The 18186-nt window shown below is 40.6% G+C and overlaps 1 protein-coding gene across 1 annotated transcript in view; it reads right to left on the bottom strand.

Annotated features, from left to right (window-relative positions):
* SEMA3E (semaphorin 3E) overlaps window positions 1–18186 on the bottom strand; it is a 328199-nt gene that overhangs the window by 15201 nt on the left and 294812 nt on the right. Inside the window, exons 12-14 of the mRNA XM_025181682.2 lie at window positions 6827–7049; window positions 4409–4500; window positions 2019–2060 (exon numbers count right to left, since the gene is read on the bottom strand). Coding sequence (XP_025037467.2) covers window positions 2019–2060; window positions 4409–4500; window positions 6827–7049 — 357 coding nt within the window. The remainder of the gene's footprint in view (window positions 1–2018; window positions 2061–4408; window positions 4501–6826; window positions 7050–18186) is intronic.

Below are 18186 nucleotides of genomic sequence, written 5' to 3'. Positions count from 1 at the left end.
CCCTGCAACTAGGGTGAACAGATGTCCAGCGTTTATTGTGATAGCCCTGATATTTGGGGATTTTTCTTATATAAACACCTATTGCCCCTTATCCCTGTTTTGATTTTTCACACTTTCTATCTGGTCACTGTACCGCAACCCCTCATCCTTCTCTCCCCTTGCACTTCATCTCTCAGCACTCAAGTCAAGCTGCTTCCTTCTTCTTGCTGAGAGGTGTCACCAAGGTGAGTGTAGAGAGTGGCATTGTGAACACACATACACTCACAAATAATCTTCCTGTTCTAAGTTGCGGTGCCCAGCATGGCAGTAGATCATAGATGCCGGGAGGAGCAATATCAGGGAAACACCTACTCAGCTCCTGCAGCATTGGTGGAGCATGTTCTCTTGCTCTGTGCAATGACCATGCAGTGTGGCAGCATGCAGGAGATGTATGAGGCTGGATCATTCTCAGTGCTGTGAAATTTTCAGAGAATGTCAAATTCTGACAAGTCGCCACTCAGATTGTATGAACTGACACTGATTTTAAAGGTCCTGTTTTTCAAGGGATCTACAAAAGGCATTTCCCTGATGTGTCAGTGGTTTCTGCTCAATTCCAAGGCCCTACTCTAAAACATGAAGATAAGAAAGCTTCTTAAAAAAGAATTTTAAACCAATTTAAAATGCCCCGCATTCCCACCCCCACTTATTTCACACTCAGAAGTGGCAAAATCATTTTGCTGAAACTCTGAAGTCATCCTGAGGCAAACACCCTGGCATAGAAAATTTCAGCCTAAGCAGTTAAAGTTTGGCAGAACTATAAGCAAGTGAACACGGGGTTTTACTGGGGTGCACTGGGCAGCTGTAGGCATTGTTTATATATATACATATATATATAATATATATAAGCACGACATATATATATACATCTGAATGTTTGCAATGTGACAAAAATATAAAATGCAGAGAAGTGTATACCATAGAGACACACAGAGAGAGATCATCTAACAGTTTATGATATTTGTAAACTCCTAGTTAATCACACTCTGGTTCATTGTGAAACATTCAGGTTTTCATTATGATGTGTGGGGCACATATTATCAAAGCAAGTGAAAGATCTGTCTGAGTCTGAGTCATGAATTGCTGGCACAATAATTGCAGCAGGGAATAACTTGAGGGAAACAGAGATTAAGGAAAAATCTGTTGCTGATCAGTGTAAAATGACTGGCTACAGAAGCATGCAGATTTCTGGGCATGGAGAGCTTCCTTTGTACTGCCTTTACTCCACATTCAGTGGCCCCATGGGCGGAAGGGTTGGCCTGATACAATTCAGACCCACCAGATTTCTGTTTAGCAGTGAGAGAGGGGTCTCCCCTAAGACGTTGTAGTACTCAGTCCCTTCTGACCCAGAAATCCCTGGACTCACTTTAGGATTCCTGCAGTAGACGAAGCTGACACCAGCCCTTTGAGGTAGATTCAGCAATCCACTGTTAAAATGAAGATCTGGGGCTAGCTTGGACTAACATGAAGATTCCCAGATTGGGTCTTTTGCTCTCTCTGAGAGAAAGAGCTTTGAGCAACAAGGAAACTACTTGAGTCAAACTCTCTTAGGTGGACACCCCAAAACTGGGAATTAAATCATGCCCAGCACTTTCTGAAGTCACTGAATATGAAAGTGGGGGTACAAGGACCCTTACATTGAAATCTCCATGCTCGCTTACTCAATCATTTTACATTTGTCAGCAACAGCGGCCCAGTCTCCCTCAAGCTCTTCCCTGCTGTGATTCCTATGCCATCAACTCATCAATTAGGTTGATATTCATTTCTTTGAAATGGATGATAATGTGAATCCCACAGATTTCAACAGCAATAAGACATCTAAATCTTCCATAAAAAAGCAGAGCATAATTAACTATGAGTTTCTATTAACATATTATAAAATAGTACTTGAGTTGATCTCTTTATATATGGTACTATACAGTTTAGATCTTTGCCACATTTCATTTATAAAGAGGCTATTTTAAACACAAGAAAATACTTGCCCTCTTTGAAGATATTTCCATAAAAATAATAGGATCTGGCACCTGAAAAAGAAAAAGAGATTGGTCCTTGTCCTACATGGAAATCAAAAGAAATGACTTGTTTACGAAAACTGTACAGTTAATTAAAAGGTATTAGTATTTCTTTCTGGTATGTGGCTCTCCTCTCTAAACCATATGAAGTACCCTCATTTTCTCTAAGGGTGTGTCTAGACTGCAGGGATTTTTCAAAAAAAGTGAGCTTTTTTCAAAAAATCTTTACTTGTGTCTAGACTGCTGCCACGTTCTGTTGACAGTAAATCGAAAGAATGCAGCAATTTTTTCAATTGTGGAAAACCTGTGCAGTGCTGCCTGTCCCACCCCCATGCTGCTGCCTCTATCAGAGGCAGCAGTGGAGCGGGGGAGGGCAGGAGAGACTGCTCAGCAACCCATGGAGCAGTCTCTGTCCATGGGGAGCTCGGACCCCCCTGCAGATAGGGGCTGTTGCTGGACCAGCCTTTGTCCATGGGGATGTTACAGCAGCCTACCCCACTCCCTCCCCCTGCAGCAGCCTCTGTCCATGGGGAACTGGGACTCCTGCAGACAGAGGCAGCAGTGTGGGGTGGCAGGCAGCCGGTCTGCATGGGTAGCTGGTTTTTAAACTGGCTTCCATTGTGGACTGGCTCCTGCCTGGCACGCTGCACTGCTGTCTCTGATACAGAGGCACCTATATAGAGTGGCAGGGGACTGCCTGACAGTGCGGCCAGAGACACTGGCTGCCAGTCCTGTCACCGGAGACTATCAAATAGTCATGTAATTGATAAGAATTTATGAGGTTACATAACTATTCAATTACTCAATATCTAACATCCCTACCACATACCAAAGCTGTTATTTGTATTCAGGAAAAATTCTTATTGGGTGTAATAAGAAATTTTCTAAACAGGGTCTCGAGATTTGGCTCACACCATATACTGAATCCTTATTCTGGACCCTGGTTTTTAGCTGGATCGTCACTAAATCTCCAACAAATTGGGTGCAGTCGTGTGCTTGCAGTTTAACCCATTTAGATGCTTAACTGATTATTTTGGAGAAGAAAAAAAAATCAAGTAGTTAGTCTTCTACTTATAAGTTAGCATGAATTCTCGCAGGTTTTGTTTGAACACCAGACATTCTCAAAAGCAAATTAGGGAAATGTGTTTTAGAATTAACAACAGAACTTATTGGGAAATCTTGCTTAAATAGTTTTCTGTCAAAATGGAAGAACTTCTCTATTGGGGTCACACAGGGGTCTGTCCTACGTCCTTAATAGTTTGGATAATGGAACAGAGAGTGTGCTTATAAATTTTGTATATGGCACCAAGCTGATAGGTGTTGCAAGTATTTTGGAGGGCTGGATTAGAATTCCAAATGACCTTGACAATGTGTAGAGTTGACAAAATTCAGTAAAGACAAGTTGAAAGTACTGCACTTCAAAAGCACGAATACAAAATGAGTAATATCTGGCTAAGCAGTAGTAAAGCACAGAAAGATCTGGGGGCTATCACAGATCACACACTGAATGAGCCAATAATGTGATGCAGCTGCAGAAAATGCTAATATGATCCTGGGGTATTTTAATACAAGTATCAAATATAAGACACAGGAGGTAATTGCCTTCTCTGCTTTGCTTTGATGATGCCTAAGATGGAGTATGGTGTCCAGTTTCAGGCATCTCAGTGTAAGAAAGATATGGACAAACAGGAGAGAGTTCCAAAAAGAACAATAAAAATTATAAGAGATTTAGAAAATCTGACCTATAAGGAAAGGTATCCTGTGTATCTTTAGTCTTGAGAAAAGAAGACTGAAAGAGAATCTGATGATAATCTTCAAATATATTAAGTGCTTTTATAAAGAGGCCTTGATCTATTGTTCTCCAGGTTCACTGAAGGTAGGAGAAGAAGCAAGGGACTTAATTTGTAGCAAGGGAAATTTAGGTTAGACATTAGGGGGGAAATAACCTCTCTGACTATAAGGGCTGGAAGAGGAATCAAGGGAGACTGGAATCCCATCAATAAAGAACAAGTTGGACAGATATTTCTTGGGGTTCTTCTAGTTTTACTTGGGCGTGTCTTTGCATGAGAGGCTGGGCTAAATTACTTCTCGAGAACTATGTTGCAACTCCATATTTCTGTGATTTAAACCACAGAGTGAAATTCCTGACTTGTTTCAGCTCCTTCTGTATTCAGTGTGCAACTCTAGTTCAAATATATATCTGTTTGTGATGAAGATTTCCTGTGAGAAATCTAGAATCTCATCACAGGTTTTCAGTGCACAAAGATATTGTATTTTCACTCATTGATATACAATAGGTGTTTTAATTATGAGTAGATTTATGACAATTCAGTATATGTTTCTTACACAGGGCATCATACCTTGAATACCTGCATCTCTTCAAGAATCACCTCTTCCATTGATTCTTTCTCCTGGTTGTAAATTGTAATAACTTTCAGCACAATACCATTATCTGGAAGCAAATAGAAAACACCCTTGAAGTTGTAACTGGTGGTAATATTAATTTGTCAGTTGACAAAAATCAAAATAACTTCTTTAAACTGATATTGAATAAAAACTAACAAGCTTTCAAATGTACTGCATATTACACATTCTTTCATTATCCGCCTTAGTTCTGAATCTTGTACACAAAAATACATATGACATCAAATCAGGAAATGGAAGTCCAAATCGTCAAAGGCAGTCAGGTACCCAACTCCCATAGACTTCATTGGGAATTAAGTGCCTAAATATCTTTGAGGATCTGGACCTGGGATCTTTAAGGGTTAAGTTACTTGAAGTTGCCCTATCTCTCAGTTCCATGGTCAATCCATTAGACAATATTGCTTTTCACTGAAGTTCTGTTACAATAAATTAACACACTGGAATAACTGTTGCTCTCCCTCTGCTTCATTTTCATCTGCTGCTTATTATTAAAGATCCCTTATATTCCTGGGGCTGCAAGTTTGTCATCAGCGGTGGCAATTGTTGCTTCCTATCTCCTGTTATTGTCACTAATCCCTGATTTACAGAAGGAAAAAAAAATTAACCAGTGAGGCACCAGGGGGAAAAATAGTTCAGGGAGAAAGAAAAGAGATGGACATAAAAAGGAACCATTCAAGTGAGCACCAATGCCTCTCCTTAAAGAAAAAAAATGTATAAAGTCATCTAGTTTTTTAAATGAACAGTTTAAAGAAATTACAATCTGGAGCTCAGATTTTTATAACTATGTCCCTTTGAGAATCCTGCTGACAGGCATGTTGGAGAACGTTAGCCCTCACATTTCAACTTCCTCTTTGATAAGCCGTTCAAACTACTCCATTCAGAGTATGATCACATGAACACTACAGGTGTTGGATCCAGATAATGGAAGATTGAGCCATTCCTGTAAAATAATGCCAAGGATACCCCTGAATTTTTGTCTGTGTAAAGACTGGGCTCAAAGCTGCTGGACCCAAGATCGCAATGCTGGAATGTCTTGTAGCCTAAGTACAAATTATAATGAGAGAAATAAGCAGCAGTTAGGCACCAGTCCAGGAGAGCATTTAAGCATGTATTTAATCTATAGCAAGTGGCTCTGCTGGCTACAGATTTGCTTTGCTTGATCAAGGACCTATTTACTTTTCCAACCAAGCAAGTTTTACTATTTATACAGTGTAAAAATATACAGCTAACATTATGAAATCCGGTATAGAAGCATACATGACAAGGAACATGGCATGTGATTAATTTCACCACATATTGGAACCAAAATTTAAAAGTTTAGAAAACAGCAATAATTTAAAGCAAGCCTGCTATTCCACAAGTAAACTTCTTTTGTTTCCTTTGAACAGAGAAATGTGGTTTCCATCTAAGTTTCATGAGTTAAAAGATAGCCTGCACTAAATGCTTTTTTTGGCAAACTGGCTACCAGTGCGTGTGTCAAGTAATCCCAGTTGCTATGATAAAATTTAGAGGTATGAATCTTTTAATCATTTCCAGACAAGTTCGATATTGCAACAATTCAAGACTGTTTCCATGCCTTTCTTACATTTTCTTATATTCCAAAGCACTGTCAGGCATTAAAGGATGTTGCTATTCTGTGTGCCTGCCCAGACTTAGAAATATGTAAGCTTGTGACATATCTGACCTTTTCCAAAGTTGCTTTATGGGTACTAAAAATTTATTTTTAAAAATCTCACTGTATTAAGAACATTTTCCGAGAACTTGGCAAAACTCTCAAACTTTTGACAGCTTATTTTTGAATTTCATGATGGGCAACCCCTTCTTCCAATGACAAATTCTTGGTGTTGCATCACAGTGTAGGTCTAAAAAAAAATGTCTGTTTCTATTTAATACCAACCACTTAGACTTGTGGTCCTCAGAGCCAGTAATAAAGCCAGCAGCTTGTACTGACTTTTTTGAAAATCTGGGTCTCAGGTGTGGCACTAAATTGTAATCAGTGGGAGTTACTGTGCACTCAACACTTTTGAAAAATCAGGTTCCTTTGTAGGAGCTCTATTTTAAGCTCTGGTTCATAAAAACCCTCCTTATTTTTTTTCTGTTACCAATCTGCTCTATGACTTTGTATATATCACTGATTCAGATGTCCCAGTGGTGAAATAGGGATTTATAATCTCTCCTTGTATTTGATTCTCTATGGATAAAAATGGGCTACAGGAATAAGGAATATGCTTCTTTATTAGGATTATGGTCTCATTTTGATGCCTATCAAACAAAAATAGCTTAATTTTAGAGAGGTGTCATAGGTTTGTTGAAATTGGGAGGAAAAAAGATAATATGCCATCTTTTATATTTACCTGTGCCAATAAACAAGACATCATATTGCCCATCTCCAGCTTCCACTCGGTCCACTGCTATTTGGTTTAGTTTGTACCTGCCATCAGTTTTCACAAGTATTGGTCTTTTGTGAACAGGTTTGATGGGCTGATACATCAGTGGGTGGCTCCTTGCAAAACGCACAGCTTCGTCGGGATAGTCTTTGGTGGTGCTGAACAGACCGCCATTCACTTTGCTGGCGCACTGAAAAACATGTGATCAGCTGGTTATACACATGGATTTTTTTTAAATACTGGCATTGATGATACATGGAATACACCTCATTCTAAAGAATGATGACTATCCCCAGCTCCCAACAGGAGGAAGGCAAGGAAGCGCTTAAGGGAGTAGGAAAAAAAGAGGGCATGAATGAAGATGGAACTGCTCAAGGGCAAACCCAAGCAGTAGAGCAGTGGGTGACTAGTAATGAGAGGATCTGCAAAAGGGCTTAGGTTTTGCTCATATAGAACCCTGGTTGAAGTCAACAAAAGTTTATTAAGTTCTTATGAAGGAAAAGTGATAGAGATGTAGCCGTGTTAGTCTGGTGTAGCTGAAACAAAATACAGGACTATGTAGCACTTTAAAGACTAACAAGATGGTTTATTAGATGATGAGCTTTCGTGGGCCAGACCCACTTCCTCAGATCAAAATCTTGATCTGAGGAAGTGGGTCTGGCCCATGAAAGCTCATCATCTAATAAACCATCTTGTTAGTCTTTAAAGTGCTACATAGTCCTGTATTTTATGAAGGAAAAGGCATTCTGCTTTGGTCCCAAATGCATACCGAGGGCAGGTTTTTATTTTAGATACAGTAAGAGCTTCAATTCGACCACAAATGTGTATGTATACTTAGAACATAGGGCTGGAAGAGATCCCCCTTCAAGTAGTTGAAGGCTGCTATCAAATCCCCCTTTTCTCTTCTCTTCTGTAGACTAAATAAGATCAAATCCCTCAGCCTCTCCTCATAAGTCATGTGCTTCAGCCCCCTAACAATTTTTGTTGCTCTCTGCTGGACTCTCTCCAGTACGTTCATACCCTTTCTGTAATAGGGGCCCCAGAATTGGATGCAATACCCAAGATGTGGCCTCACCAGTGCCAAAAAAGGAGAGTAATTTCTTCCATAGATCTGCTAGCAATACTCCTACTAATATACCCCAATATGCCATTAGCCTACTTGCTTACAAGGGCACACTGTTGACATACAGTTACATAAAGAGACTTTTTAAACCATTGTGAAGTCCTCTTGTAACATATTGCAGAAATAAATTAACTCATTCTCTCTCACACATTAGCAATACAGATTATGTTGTTAGACATAGGATACATCTGCAAAACAAAAGCTGGGCACAAGCTAGCCTACTTGGGCAAGCTTGAATCCAGCTAGCATGGATGACAACAGCATTGAAAACAATACAATGTGAGGCTCAGAACAGACTAGTGATCTGAATATATACCCAGGATCCACACAGGGCTTCTATTGATTGTGCTGAAATGCTTTCATTGCTGTTGCTACTGAGGCTGTGTCTACACTACAATTAAAAGTCAGAAAAAGATATGCAAATTGTGAAGCGCAATTTGTGTATCTTTTTCTGCTTTTCTAATGAAAGAGGCTTTTCTGACATGGCCTGTCTACATGGGACCAAATTTTGGAAAAAACCCTCTTTTGGAACATCCCTTCTTCCTCGTAAAACAGTTTACAGGGATGCCAACAAAACGTGTCCGCTTTTCCGACAATTTTCAGAAAAGTGGACGCGTTCCCTGGATGCGTTTTCTGGGGGGTATCCCTGAAAAGCTCTGCAGTCTAGACGTACCCAGGATGAATTCATGCTAGTCCTGGGCAGTCTATAAGTGCTTGGGCATACCTATTTTTTCATTGGAAAAATGGCACATTTCTGGTTAAAAGACGTATATTATCAACATCCTTATTTTTTCACAAAAAATTGTAGTGCCTCTTTCCCCCTCAAGTTTTTATTGAGAATGTTTTCACAATGGCTCTTGGCATTTTTCATTAATCATAAGAAAGTAGGGAGAAAGATGTTTACTACTCAATACAGCCAGCCACGTAAAAAAACCAATAACATTTGGTATCAATCTATAGTTTAATTTACTCTGATTGCAAAATGTACCATAATAGGAAATTAAGGACATTTAAAAATGAATCCCCAAACCCCCACATTTTTATCTCAAGGTGCTTCATGGTATTACACTTAATGCTCATTTCTACCTCATAATGACAGTATTATGTATCACAGGTTAACCTGAACTACCAATGTTTGCCTTGATCATTTTGCAAAGCAGATACAAAATAGATCAGCGATTGAAATAATTTACTGTTTGGGTTAAATTTACTTATAGGGTTAAACTGTGGCATTATCTATAAAAGTTAATTTTAAATAGTTTGTCAAGACTAGGATAATGTCCCCTAACTTAACATAGATTCTTCATTTCAAATTTGCCTGATGATCACTAATTGAAACCATTTATAAGAAAGCTGGAAATATTTCAGTAACATTCACTTCCTCTCAATCTCCATATGACAGTGTGGTTTTAAGAAAGATTTCAAGCAAAGCCACAGTAGCCAGCTCCCTATTTAAATTGGATTTTCAATCAATAAAACGAAATAAAATCCTCTTAATGTTTACTGGAAACAGTCATTTTAAACTTGCAGCCAACTATAATTGACAATAACAAGCTCCTGCACTTGTCAAAGGGGGAGATGTTTGTTTCCACTTTCAGTAGTTGGCTCCATGAAAGTCTTTGCTCAGTGTTGACTTTGAAGTAATTGTCTAATCAGCCTAGCAACGGAGTTTCACCAGCTGTTTATAATAAAGGGAAAGGGTTTGGGGTTTTCAGACCAGCTGAACCTCTGCTTTCCCTGGACCGCACAGCATATTGAGTGAATCAGCATGCCAAGTTCCGTTGCAAAGTTCCAACTCAAGAGAGATTTGATAAAAATAATCATTTCAGGTTTTATTTTTAAATTAAAAACAATAAAGCCCTCTAGAAAGGAATCTGTAAATGCAGCTGCTTCCAAAGCCCATCAAAACAATTTATGAGGAAGCTGGCATTGTTTTCAGAAGCACCACAGTATAAACACAGTAGATGAGACAACAGACTAGTAGCTTGATTACACGTGCGACCAAAGCAATACTTCCAGCAGACATTACAGACTAACAGACTGTAGCGTCTTCCAACACCAATCTAGCTCTATCAGATATGTGAGATCTGGGTTTGTGGGATTTAAAACTGTTCTTCTCCCTGTCTTTATCTACCCTGCCTAGTCTTATCCAACATTGACAGAAATTAATTCACAGGGGGAACCAAGCTAGGAAGATTATTTTTGCCACTGTTGCTCTCAGAATTAACTAAAGATGGGGAAGGCACTGGGATTATTGCAATCAACACCACCAACAGACCAACTCAATCCTAGGACTCTGGTCCCTACACCCAACCTCAGAGAGCCAGTGCCTAACCCACACAAGGTCCCTTTTTGCTGCTGAATCAACATTAATAGGATACGGCTAGCCCTATTAGAGGTATCCCGAAAAAACTCTGCCGCGTCCAGGGAACATGTTTGCTCTTCCGCTTTTTTTTTGTGGAAGAGCAAATGTGCTCTTTCAGAAGTCCCTGTATTCTTCATTCTATGAGGAAGAAGGGGGCTTCCGAAAGAGAGGTTTTTTTCCATTTGGCCCAGTCTACATGGGCAAAATGATGGCAAAGCCTCTTCCAACAAAAGAATCAGAAAAAGGTACGCAAAATGCAGAGAACATTTTGCATACCTTTTTCCGACAAAAACTTTAGTTTAGCCGTATCCTAAATGATACGTAAACTGTAGTTTAGCCGTATCCTAAATGACCATAAAGCTGCCCTAAATGAGCAGTTAAGGAAGGCTGAGTCTTCAGCTAGCATAAAGCTAGCATAGCTATCTGAGCCACACATTGCTCTGGTTATTCATCCAGATAAAACTAAGTCCCTGCAGCCTCCACATCATATCCATTTTGGTATTCTCCTGTTTAGATGGGACACTGAGCAGGGGGCAATTGTCCAATATGTGGACAGAGTCATAGGCTGTGCTGGTGATGGCTCAAAAATGTGGAAATTCATATAACAGCAATTGTTGGCATGTTTCAGGCCTTTCCTCCTCTGTGGGGATTTTGTGACATCAAGCTTGCTGGAAAGGTGAGGCTATATGGAACCACAGTTATATCAGCTTCACTGTATGGTAGTGAAACAAGGGAACTGAGGAAGGCTGAAGAACACTGGATTGATATTATTGAGTCATCATCTTTGTCTGATGCTCCATATCAAGTGGCAAAGGATGATTAGAAATTAGGATATTCAAAGCCAAACGCCTTAGCACTAGTTTGGCCACTATCTTAAAATAGGCATATTGTTAGAATGGAAGACCCACAAATCCTGACATTTGTGTACCAAGAAACACTGCTACATATCCAACAATCTCATGGGTACCAAAAGCTTTGGTGGTGCAATAAGATTGCCAGTGATAGACATATATTGAATATATAGTTGGATCATCTTAAGCTCTTTGTCATGCATCAGTTGAAGTGGGCTCCAGCCTATGAAAGCTGATGTCCATGGGCATCTGGTAGCGTAGGTAGAGGAAGGTTTTGCCTTCCCAAACCACCTGGCATGGCCCCTCCCACATTCCGCCCCCAGAATGCCTGCTGTAGGCATTCTTGGGGAGGAGTGTTGCTGCCCCCAGTTCTCGCACTACTGGTGCTCCGAGTCTGTGTCCACACCATGCACCTCCTTTCTCCCCTGTGCCCTGGGGATGGGGAGGCTGGGATGAGTGTGAACCTGCCCACTGCCCTCCCCTCCCCTCCCCGTGGCTGGGGGGGCACTCATTGTACTACTCTGCCTCCCTATGAGGGTAAAGGGAAGGGGTAGGACCTCAGTAGAAGGGGTGGAGCTTGGGGTGGGGCTTGCCTCCCCCAGCTCTACTTTCACCAACTGCCCATGCTGATGCCCAAATAAATTTGTTAGTCTGTAAGGTGCCACAGGATTACTCTTTGTTTTTGCTGAATCAGACTAACATAGCTTCCCTTCTGAAACTTGCTAGAGATTGAGACAGGTGGCACTGAAACTGGCAACCTATCTTTGGTGAATGATGGGGCACAATGTGGTCCTGATCTTGAGTGGGGTTGCTAGGTGCTACTGGAATAACATTGCCAAGAATAGGGGCATGGCATGGGCATCAATTTGGATGCACATAGCTCCTTTGCCTATCTCCTCATCACCTGGGCTGAATTCAAGTCCCATGTAACTGAGGATGGAGTATAGCATTTTATCCTTCTAACCATGGAGTTCAATATAATGGCTCAGTGCTAAAGACTTGCTTCAAAATAAGAAAAAACAGAGCTTCAGATTTGCTTTAAATGATTTCCTAAGAGAAATGTAGGAACTAATGTAGAAATCCTCATTCCATTTCACTCAGTCTGTCCTCTGGGATATGAGGGGTTTGCTGTCTGAAAATGGAATGTATAGACTTCAAGATATGGACCTTTCAGGATAGTTCAGAATAATCTAGTCTTTGTAAAATAACCATTCTGCCATCTAGAATAGTGATAGAGATGTAGCCGTGTTAGTCTGGTCTAGCTGAAACCAAAGACAGGACTATGCAGCACTTTAAAGACTAACAAGATGGTTTATTAGGTGATGAGATTTCATGGGCCAGACCCACTTCCTCAGACCAATTTGTGGAAAAAAATTGGCATGGCCATATATACCAAAGTGATACAATCAAAAAAATGTGAACACATAAAATTGACAAATCAGATTTTAGAACAGGGGGCGAATGAAGGAGGAAGATTAGTGTCTGTGAGGTAATGACAGTGGGGTGATAATTGGGGAAGCTATCTTTGTAATGGGTGAGATAATTAGCATCTTTGTTAAGACCCATATGTAAAGTGTCAAATTTAAGCATGAATGACAGTTCAGAGGCTTCTCTTTGAAGTCTGGAGTTAAAGTCTCTTTGAAGCAATATTCATGTTTTAAGGTCATTGAGAGAATGGTCAGTCTGGTTAAAATAGCAAGCAACAGTTTTCTCTCTGTGAGAGAGCCTGATGTCTGTTTTATGTGCATTCTTTGACGAAGTGTCTGAGAAGTTTGTCCAATATACATAGCAGACAGACACTTTAGGCACATGATGGCATAAATTATATTCCTGGATGAACAGGAATATGTGTTCTTGAGATTTTAACTTCAAAGAGAAGCCTCAGAACTGTCATTCATGCTTAAATTTGACACTTTACGTATGGGTCTTAACAAAGATGCTAATTATTTCACCCATTACAAAGATAGCTTCCTCAATTATCACCCCTAATGTCATTACCTCACAGGCACTAACCTTTCCCCCTCATTCCCCCTCTGTTCTAAAATCTGATTGTCAATTTTATATGTGTTCAAATTTTTTTGATTGTATCACTTTGGTATATATGGTCGTGCCAATTTTTCTTCCACAAATTGATCTGAGGAAGTGGGTCTGGCCCACGAAAGCTCATCACCTAATAAACCACCTTCTTAGTCTTTAAAGTGCTACATAGTCCTGTCTTTTGTTTCATTCTGCCATCTGTTTATGGAGTATCCTCACTTCATCTTATTTTGTCAAATATGATAACTGGCATAATAGTCTCACAGAAAGTATTAAAATGGGAGCTGATTACCTCTATGTCCTTCCACCTCCTGACTGAAAACTAAGTTTCACTTGCCAGACTTTTTATACTGACTCATACCAATAGCTATAGCTTGTCCTCACATCAACAAATGAACAAAAAGTCTGGAACATCAAGGTGGTATAAGTCTCGTTGACAATGTTCAACTCTCATATAATTTCATTGGGTAACCCTTTTTATTATATCTTGGCTTGTAACTCCTATCCCAAAAGAATCCGCAAAAGCCAATAGTCATTTTAAATGAGACCAGGATGGTGAATTTGAGATTATACTGTAGTAATGAAGCTGCTTTTGTAAGGAATAGATAAGGTAACTGGTCTTTCTACCTCTCATTTCTGTGATAAATGGTCTGTTCACCAGGTTTATGTATACATATGATTGTGTTCATCATAAAGACTAATATTGATTAAGATATCAAAGTGAAAGCAACACGATGAATAATGAACCAGAAAACTGTTTATTCCACTGGTAAACTCAGGAGAGTAAATCCATAGCCAATTAGAAGATAAACAGGTGAAAATTCAAACCAGCATGTGTGTTTTAGCTAAACATGTTACATATGCTAATGGCATCACACAGCCAAAAATCTGCATGAGGCTGACATTTTAGGGAAAAGGCTCATTGAACATAACAAACTTGCAGCACACAATAATTCTTTGTACAGCTAATTAGCTATACAGAAACAATTGTGGGGAAGGATTCATATAGGAAGAAGGAAAAAACCTCAGGTCTGATTCTCCTCTCATTCACATCAGCTTTACATGATTCATATCCATTGACTTCAACAGAGTTACTCCTTATTTACATCAGAAGAAGTGAGAGATGAATCAGGGTGTTGTGACCTTGGGCCTCATCGTGTGAGGTTCTGACTGCCTCTTGGAAAATACTGTGCACCCTCTGGTACGGCTAAGATCCATAGAATGTGAATGTGCTGAGAACCTTTTTAAAAGCCCACATGGCAAGTGTGAATAATGGTGTTTAGATCCCTTGATGATGGGAACCTTGGAGACATGAAAAATGAGAGACAAACAGTCTGGGGTGCAGGTTTATGCCTGTGAAGAAGTGTCATCATAGAAATACTTCACCGTTTTCTAAGCAAGAAATCTGGTAATACTCCAAATCCAAATTTATATGCCAGGCATTAACAACTGTGCGGATACCAACTCCTGTATATTGGCAGAATAAGCTGTGGGGGAAAGACCAGCGCTGTTGTATCTGCAGAGTATGACCCACATTTCCTTTTCACTTAAGGTGCATTGGGACTAAGATCAACTTCTGGGAAAAGTCACAGCAAAGCTGAGAAAAAAGCACACTTATATCCTTATTGCAGCCCCGTTCTTTGTAAATCTGTACAAAAATCTTTATTTCCTTTTGCCATGTTTGTAAACTTGGAAAATCTTTTAAAAAATGGAATTGGAAATGGAATGCTCAGAACAAAGGATAGGAAGTGGAAACTGGTTCAAAACAAATCTATCCATCCATCTGCAGTGTCATACATATGTAACCCAGCGGCAGTGAGACCCTCTGATAAGGGGGAGTAAACTGTGCTCTATAGCATTAGCTATTAACTTTAGCTCATGCTCTAGAGACACATGGCTTTAGCCCCTAAGGTCACAGGTTCAAACCCTACTCTCAAAGGGCAGAGCTATCAGCTTTACAAGCGGAGACTCATCTGGGATAAACTGCTGAGAGGTCTTAAAATAGGGGTGGGCATATTCCAGCCTGTTACCTGCCTGTAAGGCCCACACTAAAGCCAAGCTACAGAAGTGGTGGCAGTGCTGAAGGTATTACAGGAGGAGTGTCAGGAAGGCACTCTGGCAATATTTACTGATTCAGACTGGGTGTGCAGAATAGTAGTAACATGACTATTTGGGCAGCTAGGGAACAAGCCCTACAGGAAAGGGATGAAGAAACTCATCAACTACTGAGTTAAGGAATAATCAGAGGGAAATGGCATGTACACAAAGACTCCAAAGGGGTAGTGTGGGTCACTAAACATGATTTAGACATTGAGGAATAGCCTAAAAGGCCGGATCCAGTCTGCAGAGTTAATACCTGGCGGGCCTAACCCTCTATGTTTGTCTGCACCTCTGCAGGATTTATACAATCGCAACTCTCATTGCCCGTTGATCGCCACTTGTGGCCAGTGTGACCGGTGGAAAGCAGTGTCCCAGTCTGTGCCACTCCCCACTGCTTCCATTGACTACGAATGATGATCCGAAGCCAACAAGAGCTGCAATCATCCGACACCTGCAGATGCACAGGTAGACATAGTGGCAGCGGCCCGCCAGGGATTAACGCTGGCAATTTACCTTTTTTATTTCCCATCCCTGCCTTAGAAACTTCCTCTGCTTTGGGAATTATGTAACCCAGAGGCACTGAGACCACTGACAGGGGAGAGTAAAGTCTCATCGACAGCCTCAGCTAAGAGTCAGTTGACTTTTAGGTCATGCTGCAGAAGCACATGGCTTTAGCCCATACAGTTGCAGATTCAGTCCCTCCTGCCAATGACCAGGCTCTGTCGTCTTTTACACATATTGAGGCCAGAAGGGACCATTGTGGTTGTCTGGTTTGACCTTCTGTATAAGAAAGACAGTGAGATTTTCCCTAGTAATCCCTGCATAAAAAATAAATTATGGTTGAGCTAGAGAATATCTTCTGGAAAGACATCCAATCCTGATTTAAAGCTGTCAATTGATAAAGAATCTATCACATCCCAAGGTAAATTGCTCCGCTGATTAGTTAGCCTCACTGTTAAAAAAACTGCATCTTATTTCTAATCTGAGTATTGACTGAGATTACTGGAATTAAGAATCTCTTAATCCTTTGTGCAAAACATGCATCAAATTGAATGAAAACTTTGAAGTAAGGTTCAAAGCAGTGAATGAACTTTTCTTGGTTTAATATTTTATATAGTTTAGATAATTCTATTGTAAAATGGGTGCTCAACTGGTTGGAAAACTAAATAGAGTAATGATCAGTGTTTCACTGTCAAGATGGAAATGTAACACATGCACTTAATTGAGAGCTATTTCTTTAAGAGACCCCTGTGGGGGGAGGTAGGACTGAGTTGATTATTACTGTTGCTGGGCACATTCAGCACTCCACCCAGAAGCTTCTGGAGTTGGGTCCAGTAGTTTGGGGTCAGACTTCATGAGAAAGCAGGCAGGGCAGATGCTTTTCTAAGACCTGTGTGAGCCGGAAGAAGCTAAGCCCGGAGCAGAGACCTGGCTGCTGTTCCTCACTCTACAGCACTTTACAGCAGGGTTTCTTTAAGTCTGTTCACTTGTGAGCTAACTAACTAGTTAATCAGTGAGCTGGCTGCCTAGCAGTGACCATTGCAGAGGAAGAGTCTGCCTGGACTCCAACTGAAGATTCTCTACAAGCAAATGGAGAGAGACTTCAGACTCAGCATATGGTGCAGATTTGATATCAAAGGCACAAACTGAGACTTTGGTGAACCAAAGCTAAGCTCTTGGGACCTCTTAGTCTTTTCTTACTGTGTTTGTGTGGACTGAACTGTTCAAATTTCACTTTTAGTTTTCTTTTTACTTATGTTTATTGTAATTATAGATATTATTTGTGGGTTATAAAATAGCTGTGTTCTGCTGTAAGAATTAGATTATTTGTTTCTATGAAGTTATTTAATTAAATTCATTCTTTTAGTTTCTTTTGGAACTTGAATGTAGGAAGGCTGACACTGGGCAATCTTTGCTGAAATTCCTTACAGACTGAACTCTGGGTCTTCAGTATTGCTATGGAAGTGGGGATTTCTTTAGACATTGGAGAAGGGCAGTGAAGTCTAGCCACCCAAGGTTGGGACCCTCCTTCCAGAGGATGTTGTGGTATCCTCTCGCACTGAGGATACCTCTGAGGATACCTCTGAGGGGGAGGGAATGCCAGTTGTTAGGAAGAGGCAGGTGTTAATAGTGGGTGATTCGATCATTAGAAACAAAGGGTATGTCTACACTACTCCGCTAGTTCGAACTAGCGGGGTAATGTAGGCATACCGCACTTGCAAATGAAGCCCGGGATTTGAATTTCCCGGGCTTCATTTGCATAAACTGGGCACCGCCATTTTTAAATCCCTGCTCGTTCGAACCCCGTGCCGCGTGACTACACGCGGCACGAACTAGGCAGTTCGGACTAGGCTTCCTAGTGGAATGAGGAGTAACCTAGGAAACCTAGTCCGAACTACCTAGTTCGTTCAATAGAATCGCTATGGATAGTAATTCCATGCTCCAACAATAAGAAAGTAGCAGGAGAGATATATTATCGACCACCTGACCAAGACAGCGATACTGACATTGAAATGCTGAGGGAGATTAGAAAGGCTGTAACTACGAGTAATGGTAGTTTGGAATAGGAAGCCTAGCGGACATTTAAAAATGGCGGCGCCCGGCGAGATGCAAATGAAGCCTGGGAAATTCAAATCCTGGGCTTCATTTGCGACTCCGGTTGCCTACATTACCACCCTAGTTCGAACTAGGGTGGTAGTGTAGACATACCTTTAGAGTTCTTTGAAGAGGTTAACAAATATGCAGAGAAGGGGGATCCAGTAGATATAGTATACTTAGATTTTCAGAGAGCCTTTGACAAGGTCCCTCACCAAAGGCTCTTGTGTAAATTACATTGTCATGGATAAGAGGG

Source organism: Pelodiscus sinensis, chromosome 1, assembly GCF_049634645.1.
Source record: "Pelodiscus sinensis isolate JC-2024 chromosome 1, ASM4963464v1, whole genome shotgun sequence".
NCBI classification, from domain to species: domain Eukaryota; kingdom Metazoa; phylum Chordata; order Testudines; family Trionychidae; genus Pelodiscus; species Pelodiscus sinensis.
Note: the sequence above shows the minus strand (reverse complement) of the source record. Positions and strands in the feature narration are given on the sequence as shown.